A 22,421-nucleotide genomic window follows, 5' to 3' on the forward strand; every position below is an offset into this window, starting at 1 on the left:
AGCAAATCCGGGTACGCCAAAGTCCCTGGAAACTCAATTCCTTGTGAGATGGTTGCTCAATTAAATATGGGACAATTGACCAAGACAATAAATAACCAAAGAGAGATGTGACCTAGCCCAGCCTGACACAGCCCGGGGCTGGGGGAGGGGGTGTAGTCAGAATTGAAGCAGTCCTAGGGCTCCAGGAGTTTATTAAATCACCATTCTACTTGCTAGGCTGTCATCTCAGTCCATTTTATGACTTGCTTTCACAGCCCAAAGGGAAAATCCCAAGGAAGAGAGTCACATTCCCAATAGGTTTTTGTTTCATTTACTTTTAGAGATACTAACAAACTTCTTAACCTTGTTTTTACATTTTTCAAAAATCCACAGAGCTCCTAATAGGCCAGTAAAGTACCTTGAAAAGAAGAAAACTGCAACCAAGAATCTATGTTGAAAGAATCTCAGACTTGTACCTAAGCTGGTTGGGAGTGCCCCCCGCCCTCCCAGACTGCTGGCATCTGTACGCTCCTTGAGGGTTGTGACAGGGGCCAAAATGTCCCCTGTCAGCTGATCAAGGGCCAGATCAAGCTACAGGTGAGTGCTTATGAGGACTACAATAAGTTTAAAGTCACCTGGCCCTGGCCTGCCTCTCCAAACCCCTTCTTGAAATGATTGCTCCCAAGCAACCCCAGTGCACCATGAGATGCCAAGAACCAAGCTCCTCTCTTAAAGTTAAGAGTTCATTGGAAAATAAAAATTTCAAGGTGAAGAGCCAAATATCCCTATTTTAAAACTCATATAGGATCATGAAACACTTTGTCTATCTGTTAACTCTTGGAGCTCCTTGGTGACATTTCCTCCCCTAACGTTGTGGCATCCATCCTGCTCCTTACGCAGACCCAGGCTCTTCTGCCAACTAAATGCACAGGAAGTTATATATATATATATCCTATCACCCCAGGCAGCCTGAGCCTTGTAGCCCTGAAGAGAAAGATGCCAGGAATATTTTGTTTCTCCCCAGCACCCTGCCACGCATCCCTACTTTGAACTCTAAAACCTTTGAGTTGACTCTAAGAGAAGGGAGCGCAGACTGCAGTCTTTAGAAATGAACAAAGGGTTTGGTATTGAGATAGGGAAGGTGGGACTGGTACCGTACAAGGTCATGGGGACCTGCCTTAACTGTTGTGAGGTGCGTTCCATCCCTTATCATCTGGGACGAGAGTCAAGTTAACAGACACAACAGACAGGGGAGGGAGGACGGTTGGTTTCCTGGGCAGTAATTTTGCTTCTTGGACTTAATGGAAGTTGAAAGGGGTGGCAGTCTCTGAACTCCTGTCTTAGCAATGATGGGAAAGCGAGAACTTCACGGTGGTCCACTGCCCACAGCTGCAGACCCTGGGCAGTGTCTGAAAGGTGCACACTGTGGGATGTGGCTCTCACACGTCTGACTCTCTCACTTCCTAAAAGATTCACCGCCCCCCATCCTGTATCTGTGACCTGCTAGCTGCAAGCCGAGAAGCAAAGTATAAAACAGTAGAGAGAGAGAGAAGGAGGCAGTAACTTTAAGGCAAACTAGGTTTCATACATTCTTTGTCGCTCTTCTTTTTGCACATCATCAAAGAGCTGCTTGGTGAGGTTGTCCATTTTTTCTGTGAAAAGAGAATGCTCTTTGAAATATATCTGCAAACCAACGCTTCCATTGTTTCATGTCATGTTTAAGAAAGTGAGAATGTGAGAACAGTCATGGGATATTTATGACTAGTAGGACTTGAGAGGGTAACTGTCACTTTTATAATTTATAAATCAGAAATACAGACAAGGGCGGGGGATAATCATTCTGACAAATTGGTTCTGTTGGAATGTGTGAATAGTTTCATTTATAGCACTTTTTTTGGTCTGAGGATCATTTGTTTGATTTGAAAAGGCATATTGGCTTTGAGACAATATACATTATGAAAACTACATGGAAACACTTTTGGGTTTCTTCCTTTGGGAAGAAAATTCTAAATTGACCAATTTAGAAGCCAGCGGCACCTCTGCTCCAGTTGTGACAACCAAAACTGTCAGACAGGGCCATATGTCCCCTGATGGGGAGAGGGGAACCATAGTGGTTCTCTTGGCTCAGAACCACTCATTCATGACAACCAAGAGAATAATGAAGCGTCTGTCTTTATCTGGGGAAGAGGAAGTATAACAAATCTCCTGTTGCATTCAGTACAAGAGTCTCTAACAACAAAGCATAGGTTGAGGGGACACTGGAAAGCCAGGCTATCATCACTGGGGTTCTGGATATTCTGAAGCTGTGACAGGCCTGTATTCCCAGCATATCCACACCAAACAGGTGCCCTTCAAAACGGGAGGAGTCCATTAAGCCTGATATCTCTATTTGTATATAGCTGACACCTCATCCTTGAATTCCACCCCATTTCTGAATTCTGCCCCAGAGGGGAGCCCAGGGATGAGGTGATGATAACTACCCTGAATTACTGGTTTAAAAAAAAAGCCAATAGTTTAATAGTTTGTTAAATGAGGTATCAAATGTCCCTGAATCAAAATAACTGCTACAGAATGTCACGAGTCAGCCAGAAAATACTAGAAAAATGCTTAAGCTTTAATTTAGAAGCCAGCATATTTGATATAATTTTAATTTTCGTTCACTCACAGAATTGGTTTCAGTTCTGGTGCTTACATCTTAGGCCATTTGCAAGGGGGTGAAAGAGCTGCCCAAATGTGATTTTCTCCCCGGGAGCAAGGGGCTGATGTCCACATTGGAATCTCAAAAAGGGGAAACATTCGATAACAACCCTTAGTAATAAATAGGTCACAGGGTAATCGAAGGCTGGTGCTTTTCACAAAACATTGTTTGCCATGTTTAGGGACACTCAGAGCATAAGCGGTTTATAAACACTGGGACTGAAAGTTTTCAAGCACTTTTTAGAAGGATATATAAAATTACGGACCCAAACAGGTCAACGTTATCAACTATGTAACTTTCAGGATGCATTTGTGGGAATTTAAATTTTCTTGTGGGAAAATCCACCTAACGTTAGAAGAAAGAGCAAATATACCCTGGAGCAGTGTACTGTGATAAAGGAGGTGGAGGTGGACAAGCTCTTCCCTAATTCAGGTCCAAGGTTTCCTCAGAGAACTCTGACCTCGTGCGTTGGTCAACACCCATATCATCAGTCCTCAGAGGCAGGGTGGAGGATGTGCAGTACCTGTAGCAGGAGGTCACTCCCATCCTGGGCGTCATCTGAACAGCCCTTCCTGCTCTGCTGGCCAGGACTCAGGATGTTTATTTCCTCCTCCTGACATCTGTCTCTCCCACACTCTGACCTGAACCCCCAGGGCACCTGTGCTCCTCCGGCCTGGTGTATCCACGGCCTGCTGGGCCTGAGGTGTGTGCTGGGCCCCCAGGCCTGAACTCCCACTCCCCTGCTGCCCTGTCAGAGCTTACAGAAACAATCCTCTTAAATGGGTGTGGTCATTTAAACCATCTGGTCAGGAGCCCCCAGGTTCCTGTTCCTATCGGGATTTAGCAAGGGCTTGCAATCAGATTTTGAGTTGGAAAGCTATGGATGGACAGAGCTAGCTGCTCCACATCCCTGAATGAAAGTCATACCGCTGGTTCCAAGGGTCTGACTCTGACAGCCTGGGGGTGATGTGGCTCAAGTGCTTAGCAGGGGCCTTCACTCAGAGCCGGGGCAGTAAGCAGAGGAGGGGGTGCCACTGAGACCAAGTCATTTGGACAGATTTGAAATCTGACTACAGATCCTCGGCCAGCAACAACACTGCTCCGGCATCACCCCGACTGTGCATCTGGATCACCACAAAGGTTTTTAAAAATATAGACAGATGCCTGAACTACCCCGGCCACCACCACTCACAGACACACCCATGCACACACACAGATACCGCCCCCCCCCCATCTTCTGATGGAAAAGCTCCAGGCTTATGGCCCAGCCATCTGTATTTTGCAAATGGCCCAGACGGTTCTGAGACAGGGATTATCGTGCTGTCTGACAAAAGATGGAAATAAAACAGATGCCTCTGTAGGGTAAAGTTACCACAACTTAAATATAGTTATTCCCTGTGAGGCAAAAAATACGCTCATTTCCCTGGGTATACATTGCAGATTCCTGGTTCTGCCTAAAACTCCGTTCATACCCAGTAGTTATTTCCCTAATGACTAGACAGGTGAGCACATGAATGTTCGCATCGAGCCGCCTTGGGCTTTACCTTTCAACTCTTCAGTCTTCTCTCGAAGCTGCAGCTCTGTTTGCCCTTTTTGTATTTCCAGTTCTGAATTATGCTTCTGAAGCTTTGCCAATTTCTAGCGAAGAGAAGAAAAAAAGCTTTTTTGAAAACCTCACTTCCAGTTTTGTCACCACAGCCTTTCTTGGTGAAAAAGCTGTATTTTTATTTATTTATCCATCCATCTATCCAGCTCAGCTCCTATCCGTAGAGAACAGCCAGCACCAGCCCAATGCAAGATGCTGTCTGTACTCCACTCACGTGCAAGAGCTCCATGTGACTTCAGGCACTGGCTCTCAACCTGACCCAGCAATGGCTGAAATCAAGGAAAAAGAGCCAAATCCAAGGTCTCCTCAAAGTCAAGAAAGCACCTCCATCCTTTTCTTGAAGCTTCTCGATAGCCAAGGTATTTATGTATTTAATATGATAGAAATAATTTATATATAAAGTGAATCCACACTTTGAGAGTGTTATTACGCAGTAAGGATGTGTGATCATGACAGGAACTCTATTATTTTAGCTTCTCCTGGTAAAATATCTGCTGGGCTGACAGCTGGGGCCACTTGGTGCTGAAGGTTGGTGACCGGCAGCGTGGGCAACGGCATCAGCTGGGCGCTGGACCACGGGGAAGGTGCCCTGGGGCTCCAGGCTGCCACAAACCTGGACGCTGTAGAACTTGACAAAGTATGAGAATGGAGGGTAATAAATACTACCTCTTTAGAAAACAGTAGCTCACACTTGCGCAGGGCTCTATGGTAGGCACTTGGCTAAATTATTTCATCTGGCAATTGTATCATTTCAACAACTCTGGCAGTCCCTTGTTGTTATTCCCATTTTACATATGAGGGAACTAAAGTTCAGAGAGGGTGTAAGGGACTTGCCCAAGGATGCTCAGCCAGATGGCAGCGAAGACAAGATTTGAACCTGGGACGTCCGACTTCTAGCTACTGCTCGTTTTATTGCACTACAGACACGAAAACCTGCTCCAAGCTTTTCATTGCTATTTTGGGGAAGGCATATGCCAGGACACATACCAGATGGGAAAGCGACAGGGACCGACATCATCCTGGAAGAGAGGGAAGCATCTAGCCAGGGCTCCTTCTCTTTAAAGGGGCTTTCATCACTTCATAATAGTTGAAAAAAAGAGGAAACTTTATGTTTTGCTTCTTGAAGTGGGAACCTCCTCATCTTCCCCCAGACTCTAGGACTCTGATCTCCCTTCTCCTAAAAGCTAGGCATCCTTTGGTAGTGGAAGCCAACAGGAAATCTGATCTGCTCTGCAGAAATCTGCTTTGTTGGAAAATGCTGCACTGTGACCTTTTGCACGGAAAGACTCGCATATATTTCCATAATCGCACCCGGCACAGACCTCTTCCATGGCAGCCTTGTATTTCCTCCCCTTCTCCTCATAATTGTGCCTGTGGGTAGCTGCTCTGTCCAGTTCTGATTCCAGTTTCTGAATCTTCTCCATGTCACCGGCTCGAAGAGCAGCCAGGCTGGTCACTTTCTCCACCAGCCCATGGTTCTCTTTGTTCTAGAGGAAAAAAACAGGAGATGTTTAGGGATTTATCCAAAATGAAGAAGCTGTTCCATTCGTTTCTCACAATCTCTGATGTGGCATCTAACTGCATGATATGTATCACTATGATGGCATGTGTGACCATCTTCACCCCAGTGAAAACAGCAAGGCCGATCTTCTCAGGTAAACTTCCTGAGCTGATGGTGCATTTAGTGTGGGACCAGCCCATTCCTGGAGCTCCAAGACAACCCTAATGCTGTAGGATGAATTGTGTCCCCTGCTGCCCGCTCGCCCCACAACTGTTCACACATTGCAGCCTAGTACTCAGCACTTCAGAACGTGACTATATTTAGAGATAGGGTCTTTAAAGACAAAATTAAGGTAAAATGAGGTCATATGGGTGGGCCTGATTCTAGCATGACTGGTGTCCTTTTAGGAAGAGATTAGGACACAGACACACAGAGGGGAGCCGGTGTGAAGACAAAGGGAGAAGGATGCTATCTGCAAGCCAAGGAGAGACAACTCAGCAGAAACCAACTATACCAATACCCTGACCTTGGACTTCTAGCCTCTGTGATGGCAGTCCTAGCAAACGAATACACCTAGAATGGAGTCCGGGCAGCATGGGGACTCGCAGGGGCCCTGCTCCTAGCTGTCACAGCAGCATTTTGCTGTTCTGCATGACCCATGTAACATGCAGGCCTGTCACCCCACAGCACAACGATGAAAGCCACATCAAAACCTCAAACTGTTTACACATTCATCCCTTCACTAAGGACCCCTATAGCATCGTTTGTGGCTAAGTTTCAAGTTTACCTTAGGAGAATCTCGGGATTATTTGAGACGGGCAGACCAAGGGGTGAGTTTTATAGATCTGGACACTGCATATTCCACAGTCCTTCTCCACTGGCTAAGAACATGGGGATTTTGTTTCCTACCAGTGAGAATGGTATGAGGAATCTCCCCAAACGAGGCAGGGCTGCAGTTAGACCATATAGACCTTTGAGCAAATTAGAAAGTGCCAACTCCCGTGAGCCAACACAGCCCTGAGGGAGCATGGCTTGGCATGCAAACAGCATCTTTGTGCAGATGAAAAAAAGGCACCCCTGCCTCGAGGCAGCACAGCTTTGTACCAGGACACATGGGTTGGCAAAATCAAAGTAAGGCTGGATTTCAGCTGCACTTGCACTGTTGGGCAGCGGCCCTTGTGCAGTGTACAACCTATACAACCACATGTAGCAGCCCTTTACAGTGTACTTCTGTTTTCTAGAGCAGGTGGTCCACATAAACTATTTGAACCTCCTACCACAGGCATAAATCTTAACAGCATTAGCTGAGGAATTGGCCCAGGATAAAAGAAATTTGTTAGAAAAAGTACGTATGAAAGATACATTTACAAACACCTACCTGATCTTCTAACTTTTTCTGCAAACGCTGGACCCTGTAAGTAAGCTGAATGTTGAGCACAAATCGTCGGATACTCTGGAATCTGCGCCTGGCCAGCCACGCCCGTGCATATTTCTGAAGGATCACAGCCTTGTGCTCCTCCAGCATCTTTGAAACAAGATATTAGGAAACATAAGTTGGCTCTCCAGTGTTTCTCTCACAACTCCTCCAATGTTGAGTGATGCAACTACCAAAATATTTTCACAATGCAAAAGACAAATTTCCTGTAATCAACCCACAGAACCCTATTATACCTAGACCACTGAAACAATAACCAAACCCCACCTATAGCAGACATATGTGAACAGACACTCATATACCAGAACTCCCTGCTCTCTATGAAGGTCTTCACGCAGAAAAAAAGATCTCACTATGATTGGTGAAAAATAACCTGAGCCCTGGGAAATTCATGCCCTAAGAAAGCACGGGGTCTCAGCTGCACCTTCCGATACTTCCTCCTCGCCAAGAGTCCTCGGGTGTAGGCCTGGATGGTGATGGTGGCCACACGAATCAGCTGGTAGAGACTGCGGACAAGATATCCACGACAGTACTTCTGAATGATTATGGCTGCCCATGCTTCTTTTAAGGCTGTTGCGGTAACAGCTTTCCTTGGTTAAAAAGAATGCAGAGTATATCTGTTATCCACAGAGCACTGACTTCTACTGTAGAGCAACATGCTTGCATAGCATTTAAAAAAAATAATCTATTTTGAGAGAGAGCGAGGGAGAAAGCAGGGGGAGGGGCAGAGAGAGAGGGAGAGACAGAATCCTAAGCAGGCTCTGCACTATGCACAGAGCCCGATGTGGGGATTGAACTCACGTCATGAGCTCATGATCTAAGCCGAAATGAACAAACACTTAATCCACTGAGCTACCCATGTGCTCCAGCAGTTTGGTTTTTGTTTTTTTTACTGAAGAATATTCGAATGTCTTGCAAATCTACCCATTAAACTCTACAACTCATTTACTCTAATACCCACTGGAAATCAGTCTCATTACGTCTCCTTTTCACCCTGATCTGAGTGTGGACCTGCTCTAGGCCAGAGGAACGACGTGGCAACTGTCACATTCTTCACATGCAGGTGGATCCATCCGTCATCACTCACATATGTGGAAACAAAACCGGGCTTTCGCACTGCTTATCCATCCTTGTGGGAAATCACGCTAGAGGCTCTAGATCAGGGCAAATTATAGCCTGGGGACCAACTCTGCAGCCTTCCACCTGCTGCTATTGCCAAGTGTTATGGCAATGCAACCACACCTATTATTTGTATATCATTTATGGCTAGTAACGGCAGACTTGAATAGTTGAGAGAAACTGCAAGGACCCTAAAGCCTGAAGTAGTTGTGACTTTAACAGAAAAAGTTTGTCAACTCCTGTCTAAAGGACTAGAAGTGAAGAACAAAGTTCTTACCTTCATAGTTTACAACCTCATGTAGCAGACAGACTTACAAATGGCCAAGTGGGACAAGAGGAAACATAAAATAACTACTAAAAGATCTGTAAAAGAGATTGTACAGAACTATCATTCTGCTTGTGAGTCTGCCCTTGATGAAGAGGTGGGATTTCTGTAGACAGTGAAGGTTGGAAAAGGCATTTCAGGCTAAGGATCAGTGAACACATGGAGGCCTAGCTATGCCTGAAATATTCAGAAAAAGAGAATCTCTCCGAAATTGCTAGAAAATAAGATACATGAAGAAAATTAGCCAGTGAGGTTAGAAAAATAGAAACCATTTGCTATTTAAGCTTATTTATTTATTTTGAGAGAGAGAATGAGCAGGAGAGGGGCAGAGAGTGAGAGAGAGACAGAGAACCCCAAGCAGGCTCCTTGCTGTCAGGACAGAGCCTGACATGGGGCTTGAACCCACAACTGTGAGATCATGACCTGACCGAAATCAAGAGTTGGATGCTTAACCAACTGAGCCACTGAGGCATCCCGTTATTTAAAAATATATTTACTGAATACCTACTCTGGTGTGCAAAAGTATGACCCTGGTTCTCCCAGAGCTTCCATTCTTATGAATGTATCTAGGCCATGGGGGGCCTTGAACACTCATGTCAGAGGCTGAATGTAGGAAATAGGGGTCACAGGAGGCATTAAAGGCAAGAGGAGGACAGTGGCTCCATCAGGCCCTGCTTCAGGAAGACACACAGCAGGTAGAGGCTGTGTTGTAGGACCATAAAGCAAGTGGTGGTGAAGGTCAAATCTAGGGCCAGGGTGTGGGAATGGAATGATAGGACAGACACAAGAGGTAAGCAGGGGTAGAGCTGTCAGGCTTTGGTGATTCCTAAACAGAAAGGGAGCATGAGTTGGGGAAGAAGAGAACCCTGGGCTTTCCTGCACTGGAGACTGCTTCTATTGACTGACCCAGGGCAGGGGAGGGAAAGCCTGGCTGTGTATGTAAGATGGTCACCTGAGGTGGGATGGTGAGTCTAGTTTGGAGTGTGTCGAGGCCGTGGTGCTGAGGCCCTGGTGTGCCAATCACGTAAACAGGCCCAGATGCTGCTGGAGGTCAGGCCTCAAGCTCAGGAAGAGGTGAGGTTCAGTGACACGGTCTGACTCTTAAATACTTGCCTTCTCAACTATCCTCACAGTGTGCCAAGGAAGGAGGCAGCACAGACACCGGCAAGCAAACACTGTTGTCTGGGAAGAATGCCATCTCACAGGCCAGCCCGGCACAGCCTCATGGGAGCACTCAGTGAGGGCTGTGATTGGTGGACCTGCCCTCCACTCAGCCATCCCTTGGGAGAGGGCTCTGGGTTTGCTGGCAGAGCCTTGCCATGGATCCCCTAAGGCACGGCCTGCCCACTCCCCATCTGCAGGGAGGCTGGTCAGTGGTTACTCATGGCATTTACTTAGGGACTTCCCTAGGGCCCTGTCTTAGGCATTTTCAATTCCCACAGAAAAAGGGCCCAGTCCCTCTTCCTGGTCTCACTGGGGATTCCGATTCGCTTCAGCAAAACCCTGATTGAAGCTTCCTCTCTTCAGGGTCCTAGTTGTCACCGCTGCCATGGGAACAGTAGGCGGAGTCAGGACTACTTGCCCTAAGGTAGGTAGACTCACGGCTAGCCCCAGGAGGACACCCACACACATCTGCACCCCCCCAGGAGAAAGGCCATTTGTCCTTGACAGGTCCCTCCCCCAGCGATGAGCAGTTAGGAGAGTGGGCCACACAATTCCACACCTCTTCCTTGGCTCTGGCCATACCTCACAGTTTGCTGACCCCGGAAGTACTGCTGGATTGTCAGGACAGCTTGTCTTTCTCGGAGAAACTTTTTTCTCTGGAGCCAGCCACGGATGTGCTTTTGTATCACAACACAACTCTGCCTGAGCTTATCCAATCGGAGTTTCTCTAAATAAGCCACTTGTCCTGCTCTGAAGAAAATTTTGGTTTTACCAAACTGGTACTGATTAGAATCCTGGAAGAGAAAAATGATAGAATCACAAATAAATCCTTCAGAGTTTATAGTATTTGGAAAAGATGTTTAAGAGATTCCAAGGTGCCAAAATATTGTTATTTTTGACACACCTGTTCCTTGACATAAAGCAAAAAGATTCTTTTTGTTAAAAAAATTTTTTAACATATATTTATTTTTGAGAGAGAGAGAAAGAGAGAGAGAGAGAGAGAGAGGTGGGAGGAGGGGCAGAGAAAGGAGACACAGAATCCGAAGCAGGTTCCAGGCTCTGAGCTGTCAGCACAGAGCCCAACATGGGGCTCGAACTTGTGAACTGTGAGATCATGACCTGAGCCAAAGTTGGATGCTCAACTGACTGAGCCACCCAGGTGCCCTAAGGCAGAAAACTTCTGATTATGACCTAGAAATTTATACTGTGACTTGTTTAAAGCCACTGGGTGAAGAAACGAACTTGAGGTTCAGGGGTCTGCGTCTGTCTGTGGGGTAGGAGGGCTGTGTGCATGCTTGGTGATTCTTAGGCCATTGGGGAGCTTCGGCTTCTCATATGTGGTTTCTACAATAGAGCAGAGCCTGGAAAGGTCTGGTTTCTGTCTTTATTTTGGTTTGTCTTCACCACCTCCTTTCCTGGCCATAGTAACTCTGTCCCCACTTCTTTTCTATCAAACTCACTGCCAGAGCAATGACCTAAGTCCACACGGACTGCCATGTTTGGGAACCTCCTGGTGTAGTGGCAGGCTCAGTTGACTGTGTAATATAAGCCAGGCCCACCGAAGTTCCTTAAATTGTGGGAGGTCAGAGTATGATAGGAGGACTCTGGGGGAGGTCAGGGTTCAAGCCTGGGTCTGTAATGGTGACTCCTACTCTCAGGAGATGATGCCCCTGTGAGTGTGTCTGCTCTGATCTCCTTAGCACTCAAATGCTTGGGCATATTTTCTTTCATGACAACACAGTCATGGGACAGGTGGGTAGGGAAACACATTTGGGAGATGGGCATCTGGGTAAGAGCCCATGATTCCAGGAGCTGAGCAAGACTGACCTGGATGAGCCTGTGTAAAACCACCTTGCACACCTCCTTTTTATCACTGAACGAAAGCTCCTGCTTGGTCATGAGCACACCATAGCGACTGTAGAACTCAATGTATGTCCACCTGCAAAGTCAAAGAAGATCTGAGGAGGTGTGGCTGTGAGGAAACATGGCATGTCTGTGGATCCCACTGCTGCTGGGGTGGCAGTGGGGGTAGATGGGAGTCTGTTCTGAACTTTGACCTTTGACCTCACCCTGAACACAGCGGACCAGGAGTGGTTTTTTTGCCAATACTCTACTCTGATGATTATGCTCTCCTCCCCCTCCATCTCCTCCTCTCAGGAGCAATGGGGAGGCAGGAGGTGATGTTCACTAGCAGTGAAAACAGGTGATGGGATGATGGTGGCCCCTGACCAGTACATGGCTGCCAGGGGCCCCCTCTGGCCTTCCCAGGGAAGAGTGGGAATATCTTGGGGCATCTTATGCAAGTACCTGACAAAAAACATGGCAGCCTCTCCCTCGGTTCTCAGCAGACCTGAAGGTTGGCATTTCCCCCCCCAAAAAAGGAGAGAGAACCCACCTGGAAGGGTAGCTCTGCGCACTAATGCGAATTGTTTCTAAAACACCACAGGCTCGCAGCTGCTGAACAATCCGTTTAGAGTCGAATCTTAAAGAAGAAGATTTCAATATGTGTTAAGCTGTCATGATGGACAAATATGCCCATGAGCAGTTCAGCAGACCTGCCTGGACTGTGAGCCCTGAGGAGCGGGGTCTGCCTCTGTGATCCCCACGCAGGGCACCCAGCAGCTACTTAATGGACACCTGCCAGAGGACAAATGAAAACAGCAACTCTGTGAGAGTTCAGGAAGCTGTACTGAGGTCACAGAGAAAGGAGTGCTGGATTATGATGGTGGAAATGGAAAAGGTCTCATGGGGGAAGTGGCCTTTGGTTCAGCTTTGAATGACAGCCAGTGTGGAAGAAATATTTCCACTCACCGCATTCAAATGCCCATTTGCTGTTTGAATTCCCTTTACAGGGTACCCTCTGGCTGAGGTTGGACCCTTTGGTGGCCCACGGACACACACACCACCTCCATGGACAGTGCATGCCCCTCAGACACATCTTAGGTCTAGTCAGTTGAAAGAGACTCTACAATGTTCACTCCTAGGTCTGGGGTTTTCCTGGGGGGGCCCCAGAGAACAAGTCTAATATCTCATGCCATATTTGAGGAAGAAACCTCTGTTCCTCTACAGAATTTCTTTCAAAAAACAAATTCTTTTCTTTCTTATTGAGGTATAACTGACATGCAGCATTCTAGTAGTGTCAGGTGCACAGCATAATGACTCGGCATTTGTAATATATTGTGAAACAATCAAAAGAAGTCTAGATCACATTCATCATGGCACATAGTTACAGCAGTTTTTTTTTCTTGTGACAAGGACTCTTAAGATCTATTCTCTTAGCAACTTTCAAACATGCAGCACAATATTATTAACTGTAGTCACCATGCCATATACAAATTCTTCTTGTAATCAAGGAGACATTCTGGCTTTCTCTGCTGCATCAACTTCAGTTGTAGACTATTCTTTCAAATCTATCCCCTTTGCTTCACCCTGGAGACAAGGTGGTTTAGCCATAACAGAGAGCTTGTGCTAGTTAACAGTATATGTAAAGGATGGGACTGCTCTGAATCATTAAAAAAACAGCAACAGGCTCTCTGCTCCTCCTCATTCAAAAGACAGCAGCATCTTCTGCTGAACTTCCAGCTGTGTCCCTGAGACATGATGGTGAAGGTTGGAGTAAATGGATTTGGCAGTATTGGACACCTGGTCACCAGGGCTGCTTTTAACCCTGGCAAAGTGGATATGGTTGTCATCAATGACCTCTTCACTGACCTCAACTACATGGTCTACATGTTCCAGTATGATTCCACCCACAGCAAATCTCACGGCACAGTCAAGGCTGAGAATGGGAAAGTTGTCATCAATGGAAAGCCCATCTCCATCTTGTAGTAGCAAGATTCCACCAAAGTCAAATGGGGCAATGCTGGTGCTGAGTATGTTGTGGAGTCCATTGGGGTCTTCATTACTATGGAGAAGACTGGGGCTCACGTGAAGGGTGGGGCCAAGAGGGTCATCATCTCTGCCCCTCCTGCTGATGCCCATGTTTGTGATGGGCATGAACCACAAAAAGTATGACAACTCCCTCAAGATTGTCAGCAATGCCTCCTGCACCACCAACTGCTTGGCCCCTCTGGCCAAGGTTATCCATGACAACTTTGGCATCATGGAGGGACTCATGACCACAGTCCATGACACCCAGAAGATGGTGGATGTCCCCTTCGGGAAGCTGTGGCATGATCACCAAGGGGCTGCCCAGAATATCATTTCTGCTTCTACTGGTGCTGCCAAAGCTGTGGGCAAGGTCATCACTGAGCTGAGTGGGCAGCTCACTGGCACAGCCTTCCATGCTCCAACTCCATTGTGTCTGTTGTGGATATGACCTGCTGCCTGGAGAAAGGTGCCAAATATGCTGACACCAAAAAGGTGGTGAAACAGGCATCAGAGGGCCCCCTCAAGGGCATCCTGGACTTCATTGACGACCAGGTTGTCTCTGCAACTTTAACAGTTACACCCACCCATTCACCTTTGATGCTGGGGTTGACATTGTTCTCAATGACCACTTTGTCAAGCTCATTTTCTGATATGACAATGAAGTTGGCTATAGCACTTGGGTGGAAGACCTTATGGTGCACGTCACTTCCAAGGAGTAAGAGCCCTCTGGATCGACAGCCCCAGAAAATGCAGAAAGAAGAGAAAGACCTTCAGCTGGTGGGGAGTCATTGCCTCAACTCATCCCCAAACACACTGAGAATCTCCCAACCTACACAGTTTCCATCCCAGAGCCCCCAGAGGAAGGGAGGGGCTTGGGAAACCCTACCTTATCATGTCCCATCACTAAAGTATACTGTACTTAGCCAAAAAACAAAACAAAACAAAACAAAAAACCAGAAACAGTAAAGTTCAAGAGAATTATAAGCAAATTCTCCAACATTGTGACAGAAATGGCCTCAGTGTTTTCCCTCTCCTGCATAGAAGCACTTACTCGAAGGGTAATTTTTCATCATTTGGCTTGATGCATCGGACATAGTGGGGTGTGGTTGCATTGAGGGTTTCCATGAGCAAGTACAGAGAGCTGCGGAACTAGGAAACAAGGTCAGAGAACAAATATGCTGAAATTTGATACTCATATCAAGGAAAACAAAAGGGCCAACCTTAGTAAATTAAGAAGAAGAGTTAGCTTCATGCATTAACATCTATTATGAAAGGTTTTAATCTGTGACTGTGAGTATTAGCATGTCCTATGTTCTGGACAGAATTCTGCTCTAACCAATTCTCCCAAATAGCAAGAACTTAGTAAATCATGTTATTGGGCACGTGGTTTTCTCAGGCCTGTGCGGTCTTGGAGGCTGAGGGATGATGACAATGAGCTGTGACTTTTCTTTGCATTTACGTATATACTAGATGTGAACCAGGTCAGTGCCCATGTCCAGGCCTGGAATGTGGGCCCCACCACTGCCTGGCTCCCTGTGGGACCTGGCCCCATCCTCAGGTACTTTCTGTGTACCTTGCTCCCCACTGTGGTCCGGAACTGCTTGTTGTTTGGCTTGATGACTGGCTTTGCAGATTTAACTGTGATCGCTGAACCGAAAGGGGAAGGAGGAACTGGATTTTCTTGAAAAAAGCTGGCACAGAGATGAAACTGGAAGGAACAAAGGGGATTTCAATGTCCAAAGGTGTTCACTCATAGTCAGCAGGTGATACAAACCTCATAAATGGTCATAAGAACCCCATGTAAAATGAGGTTAGCGGTCTCCACCAATCTCTACAGCCTAATCTGAATCCCACAAGAGGACACTCCTCCCCCTGGATGATGCAAAACTTCTTTCCAGGAATCTAAGCAGAGAGGCAATCCGTGCAAATGTCTATATGTCATATTTATATTCCATATATATATTAGATATATATTAAATGTCTGTATGGACATTTACACAGTGGAGACATTTACTAGCCCTACCTCTGTGCCTTGGCTCATGCTGTTTCAACACCTGGACTCTCCTCCTTCCTACCTCATATTCTCATCCCTGTAAATCCAAACTCTACCCATTACTCAAGGTTCTATGAAAATATTTTCTAGCTCTACCCCATTCACTTGCTTCGATTAAGTTTAAAACAAAGGTAAAAAAAAAATTGTGCCCTGACTCAAATTAATTTCAATTTCTTCTACATAAAAAAAATCTTTCACTTATGAGTGTCTTCTAAGATATTCATTACTTTCTACTATGCATCAATGATTTCTTTAAATGTCTTATCTTCTTAGAGCAAAACTCATTTTTTTTTTCTTTTAAATCAAACACTGACAATCTCCTTTGGGGGAGAATCACTGCCTAATATATCCTTGTATGCTCCAGCTGCAAAACCCGTGGATCTGTACTTCCCACGCCTCTGAGAGCTTTCGTGCTCAGCAGAGAGTCCCATCTGTGCTTTGATGTGATCTGCATTCACCTTCCAGACAGGACCCCAGGGTATGCTTGGGGATGAGTAAGCAATTGGTGAATTAAATGAACTAATTTTGTACACAAGATGCAGGCCATTTCCATATTGAATTCTCTATCGTAAATCGGTTTTAATAACTGAAGTTGTCATGCCTGCGACTTCTATATGATTGTTAGTGGAAGTGCTCATGCTTATGTGGGAAACTGTCAAAATACTTGAATATGAACAAAGGCTTAGGGATCTTTCAAAAGAAGAAAAATAAATACGATCTAAACTGTTCACAAAATGAAGGCTTGTGTATGGAATATTCTTATTCTCAACTATTAATAAGGAAATGTTCAAAGGGGAAAAGGAAAACCCAGAAGTCATTCCTTTGGTGACCCTACTCCTCACATAGAACTGTGGATTTGAGGAGCCTGCACATCTTAGCCAGCATTCCCTTCCCAGGTCACCCTCTCTCTGTCTTGCCCTGGTTTCTTTCATGTGCTTAGCACTATGTGCCATTGCTACTTACGTGGTTAGGGTATGTCATTCCCTCTAGAATAGTGAGCTTCATGAGGGCATGCATCCTGGCTGCCTTGCTCACTGCTATAACCAGAATCTAGGGCCAGTGCTTGGCACATGGTAGGTGCTATATACATATTTGTGAAAGAATGAATAAAATGTAAACTGTGGTCTTTTAACTGGTTATAGTAGCTATCCTTCCTCTCTGGCATCTGCATATTTGATTTCTGATATTGCACCTAGTGGAGATTTGTCTGCAAGCTGTCAGAAGCTTGGTACATGTTTTAGTCCCAATTCCAAAATAGTTATTTTTTCTAAGCATGAGCTACAGTTTGCCACTGCAAGACAGTACACATAACCACATACTTCTTACTCTTTCCTGATACACATATAGATCCATTTCAAGTTATATAATGAATAACATTAATTACCATCGTAGGACCTTACAAACCTTGCTTGCTCTCAAGATTTCAACCAGCATATCATATACGGTATCTCTGTTCTTCTCAAGAAAACCTTCACATTTATATTCTACCTGTGCAGAGAAAGGATTTAATTATTGCCAAAGAAGCAAAAGCAGACAGCATCTAAGTCCAAGGAGTTTTTCTCTAAGAATGAATAATGAAGGCACTAAAAAAGCAATCTTCTAAAAACAGATTCTGTTTCTGTTTATCACAGGAACTCTATCATATAAAACTTCGGAAGCTGGGAATATGTCACTTGCTGGAAAGAGCCAGGCTCTCTCACTGCCTTGATTTCTAACTTGTCACTGATCATTCTGTATTCTTCTACCAGTTCTCTCTAGCCACAGGTGACCAGTCATTCCCTGCAATGTCTGAAGTTAATACACACACAGGTCTAAGAAGACCAGGCTTAAGGTTCACTCTGCCTTAGGAGGAAAAAAAAGCCATCAGGAGGAAAAAAGCTCAGTGTTGTCCTTTGGGTTCAAACAAAAATACTATCCTAAATCAGCATTAATATGGTAGAAAGTAAGATTTGTCTGACCACAAAACTTTCAAAGGCCACCAAAGCCCTTGGGGTCAGGTTAGAGTGGGTAAATGTTCACATTGCCTGAATTTGGCTTAGAAAAAGTCTCCACATGGCCCTTCCTGATCCTTAAGGCTTCCTGAATCTCTCAAACAATAACATATCCAGGGTGGGTGCTTAAAAATTCAAACTCCAATAGTTTATCCCTCTAGAGTACATAGTTTATAATGTAATATCTACTTGTCATAAATTTTCATAAATTAGAAAATATGTTTAAAAATCAACATATGAAAATCTGTGGGATTTCTATACACCAAAATGAAGCAGCAGAAAGAGAAATCAAGGAATCAATCCCATTTACAATTGCACCAAAACCCATAAAATACCTAGGAATAAACCTAACCAAGAGGTAAAACATCTATATGCTGAAGACTATAGAAAGCTTATGAAAGAAACTGAAGAAGACACAAAAAAATGGAAAAACATTCCATGCTCATGGATTGGAATAACAAGTATCGTTAAAATGTCGATACTACCCAAAGCAGTCTACATATTCAATGCAATCCCTATCAAAATAACACCAGCATTCTTCACAGAACAAACGATCCTAAAATTTGTATGGAACCAGAAAAGACATTGAATAGCCAAAGCTGGAGGCATCATAATTCTTGACTTCAAGCTGTATTACAAAGCTGTAATCATCGAGACAGTATGGTACTGGCACAAAAACAGGCACATAGATCAGTGGAACAGAGTAGAGAACCCAGAAATGGACCCACAAACATACGGCCAAGTAATCTTTGACAAAGCAGGAAGGAATATCCAATGGAAAAAAGACAGTCTCTTCAGCAAATGGTGCTAGGAAAACTGGACAGCGACATGTAGAAGAATGAACATGGACCACTTTCTTACACCACACACAAAAATAATCTCAAAATGGATGAAAGACCTAAATATAAGACAGGAAACCATCAAAATCCTCAAGGAGAAAGCAGGCAACAACCTCTTTGACCTCAGACACAGCAACTTCTTACTAGACATGTCTCCCAAGGCAAGGGAAACAAAAGAAAAAATGAATTACTGGGACCTCATCAAGATAAAAAGCTTCTGCACGGCAAAGGAAGCAATCAACAAAACTAAAAGGCAACCAGTGGAATGGGAGAAGACATTTTCAAATAACATATCGGATAAAGGGTTAGTATTCAAAATCTATAAAGAACTTATCAAACTCAACACCCAAAGAACAAATAATCTAGTGAAGAAACGGGCAAAAGACATGAATAGACACTTTTCCCAAGAAGACATCCAGATGGCTAGCAGACATATGAAAAGATGTTCAACATCACTCATCATCAGGGAAATACAAATCAAAACCACAATGAGATACCCCCTTACACCTGTCAGAGTGACTAAAATTAACAATTCAGGAAACACTAGATATAGAGAAAGGGGAACCCTTTTGCACTGCTGCTGGGAATGCAAACTGGTACAGCTATTCTGGAAAACAGTATGGAGGTTCCTCAAAAAATTAAAAACAGAAGTACCTTACAACCCAGCAACTGCACTACTAGGTATTTATCCAAAGGATATAAAAATGCTGATTGAAAGGGGGCACATACACCCCAATGTTTATAGCAGTATTAATGACAATAGTGAAAGTATGGAAAGAGCCTAAATGACCATCGATAGATGAATGTCTAAAGATGTGGTATGTATGCATATATATATACATAAACACTATAATATTACTCAGTGATCAAAAAGAATGAAATCTTAACCATTTGCAACAACATGGATGGAACTAGAGTGTATTATGCTAAGTGAAATATGTCAGCGAAAGATAAATATCATGTGACTTCACTCATATGTGGAATTTAAGAAATATGCTGTAAGTGGGATGTTGAAGTCCCCTACTATTATGGTATTATTATCAATGAGTTTCTTTATGTTTGTGATCAACTGGTTTATATATTTAGGTGCATCATGTTGGGGGCATAAATGTTTATAATTGTTACATCTTCTTGGTGGATAGACGCCTTAATTATGATATAATGCCCTTCTTCATCTCTTGTTACAGTCTTTATTTTAAAATGTAGATTGTGTGATATAAGTATGGCTACTCTGGCTTTCTTTTGGTGACTATTAGCATGATAGATGGTTCTCCATTCCCTTACTTTCAATCTGAAGGTATCTTTAGGTCTAAAATGGGTCTTGTTTAGGTCTAGATGGATCTTGTTTTCTTATCCATTCTATTTATGCTATGTTTTTTGATTGGAGAGTTTAACCCATTGACATTTAGAGTGAGTACTGAAAGATATGAATTTATTGCCATCGTGCTGCCTGTAGAGTTGGAGTTTCTGGTGGTGTTCTCTGGTCCTTTCTAGTTTTTGTTGCTTTTTTGGTTTTGTTTTGTCTTTTATCCCTTCAGAGAGTCCCCCTTAAAATTTCTTGCAGGCCAGGTTTAGTGGTCACAGACTCCTTTAGTTTTAGTTTGTCTGGGAAACTCTTTATCTCTCCTTCTATTTTGAATGACAGTCTTGCTGGATATATAATTCTTGGCTGCATATTTTTCTGATTCAGCACACTGAATATATCCTGCCACTTCTTTCTGGCCTGCCAAGTTTTTGTGGATAGGTCTGCTGTGAACCTCATCTGTCTTCCCTTATAGGTTAAGGACTTTTTTCCCTTGCTGCTTTCATAATTCTTTCCTTGTCAGTGTATTTTGTGAATTTGACTATATTATGCCTTGTTAATGTTGGTTTTTGTTGAATTTAGTGGGAGCTCTTTGTGCTTCCTGGATTTTGATGTCTGTGTCTTTCTCCAGATTAGGAAAGTTTTCCACTATGATTTGCTCAGATAAACCTTCTACCCCTTTTTTCTCTCTCTTCATCTTCTGGGACTCCTATGATTCGGATGTTTTTCTTTTTTAATGAGTCACTGAGTTCTCTAATATTTTTTAAATGTTTTTATTTTTGAGAGAGACAGAGTGTGAGCTGGGGAGGGGCAGAGAGAGAGGGAAACGCAGAATCTGAAGTGGACTCCAGGTTCTGAGCTGTCAGCACAGAGCCCAATGAGAGGCTTGAACTCGTGAACTGCAAGATCATGACCTGAGCTGAAGTCAGACGCTTAACTGAGCCACTCAGGCAACCCCCTAGCTGTAATTTCTTCCTGCTCTTTCTTTTGGGGTGAATTGCTTCGTTTTGTCATTTTGGAAGATGAAAAAGAGTTAATAAAATAAAAAATTAAAATTAAAAAATTAAAAACAACACAAAAAATCAAATAAAGGAATCTATATCCTAGGTGTATTTGGGTCTGGTTGTTGAAAGAAGTTGGATAGACTAGAGAGAAAAGGGAAAGAAAAAGAAGAGAAAAAAAGGATGAAAGTAAGAAAATGTTTAAAAAATTTTAAAAAGTCCCAATAAAACAGAATAAAATGAAATGAAGAAAATAAAATAGAATTTAAAATTTTACAAAAAAATAAAAAATATAGTAAAAAAGTTTTTAAATATTTTTTTAAAAAACAGAAAAGAAATTTTTTCTCTTTCTGTATCCAAGAATAAGAAAAGAAAGAAAAAAACTCAAATAGATGGACCAGCAAACATAATGAAATTACATCCAGTTTCCTCTAGAAGTCAAACTCTGAAGCATTTTATAGTGTGTACACTAAACAGGCAGAGAGACTTGAGGTCATCCTCTAGGGATTGGTTGGTGCAGTTGGATGGAGCTTGATGTAACAGCTCCGTTCTCTACTAGGTGGCACTGCTTAGTTTATCGGGGTGGATTGGTGTGGCACAGAGCACTTGTATGCAGATGCATGAGAGAGGTGAAAATGGCGTCACCCAGCTTCCCAGTCTCTGGCACCAGAACTCTGAGCTCTCACTGACCAGCAATCAAGCACCCCTCCTTTGTCTCTGGCTTCTGTCCACTCCCCACTTCTACACTGTGTCCAAGCTGTCAGCCTGCCAGATGGCACTTCCCTCATGAATTATATCTCAATGGGGCTGTGTTACCAAACCCCTCACTTCTAAGAGCCCTGTGGCTTCGACTTGCTCCAACCCTCTGGGGAAGGGTCTTGCTGGGCAATGACCAGGTGCTGGCTTGCCCCCCAGGAATGTTCATGCGGTCATGCTGTTGCACAGTTTCAGAGATTGTGGCCAGGTGTCTGCCTGCCCCAGAAAAAGTTCATGGGATAGCACAGCAGCTGAGGTTCAGAGATTATGGCAAAACACAACACACAACCAATGCCAGGTTTCACCTCACTCTGGTGTCTTTGTTCCAATACCAGCAAACATGGCTGTTCTCTGGGGTCTGCTGGGACCTTTGCCTGTGGGGACACTACAGCCTCTACCAAATGCCCTCCTAGCAGGGGAACACCTTCTCCCTGTGTGGTCCACGGAGCCCTTGGACCTCCCTGTCTGCTTCTGGGGATTCGCCCTTCCCATCAGAGCACCACCACATATTGACTCTGCTCTACCTTGTTTCCAGAGTACTAATGGTATTGAAACGCTCTCCTTTCCCTTTCTCCCTTTCTGATTCAGTCACTTGTGGGTGTTTCCACTCTTTTTCTTTCTCTCCAGCTACTTTCGGGGGAGTGCTTTTCCTGGACTCTTCCCCATTTTCTCAGTCCTCTCTCTGCAAAAACAGCTCCCTACCCTCCACGGCTTCTCTCTTCCCAACTGAACTCTCCGTGCTGTGTACCCGCCAAGTTCTGTGGCTCAAGTTATACAGATT

At 44.3% G+C, this 22,421-nt stretch overlaps 1 protein-coding gene and 1 pseudogene across 3 annotated transcripts in view; one reads left to right on the forward strand and one right to left on the reverse strand.

Annotated features, from left to right (window-relative positions):
* MYO5C (myosin VC) overlaps positions 1 to 22,421 on the reverse strand; it is a 105,447-nt gene that overhangs the window by 39,130 nt on the left and 43,896 nt on the right. For all 3 annotated transcript variants that reach the window (XM_086710698.1, XM_086710699.1, XM_086710700.1), the window contains 11 exons: positions 17,155 to 17,238; positions 15,271 to 15,405; positions 14,749 to 14,846; positions 12,223 to 12,309; positions 11,655 to 11,766; positions 10,410 to 10,621; positions 7,644 to 7,809; positions 7,163 to 7,309; positions 5,606 to 5,770; positions 4,222 to 4,315; positions 1,568 to 1,631 (listed from right to left, as the gene is read on the reverse strand). In XM_086710698.1, coding sequence (XP_086566824.1) covers positions 1,568 to 1,631; positions 4,222 to 4,315; positions 5,606 to 5,770; positions 7,163 to 7,309; positions 7,644 to 7,809; positions 10,410 to 10,621; positions 11,655 to 11,766; positions 12,223 to 12,309; positions 14,749 to 14,846; positions 15,271 to 15,405; positions 17,155 to 17,238 — 1,364 coding nt within the window. The remainder of the gene's footprint in view (positions 1 to 1,567; positions 1,632 to 4,221; positions 4,316 to 5,605; positions 5,771 to 7,162; positions 7,310 to 7,643; positions 7,810 to 10,409; positions 10,622 to 11,654; positions 11,767 to 12,222; positions 12,310 to 14,748; positions 14,847 to 15,270; positions 15,406 to 17,154; positions 17,239 to 22,421) is intronic.
* LOC112856443 (glyceraldehyde-3-phosphate dehydrogenase pseudogene) lies at positions 13,410 to 14,416 on the forward strand (annotated as a pseudogene).

The sequence above is a fragment of the Puma concolor genome, chromosome B3, assembly GCF_028749965.1.
Source record: "Puma concolor isolate L17-30 chromosome B3, mPumCon1.1.hap2, whole genome shotgun sequence".
Classification (NCBI taxonomy): domain Eukaryota; kingdom Metazoa; phylum Chordata; class Mammalia; order Carnivora; family Felidae; genus Puma; species Puma concolor.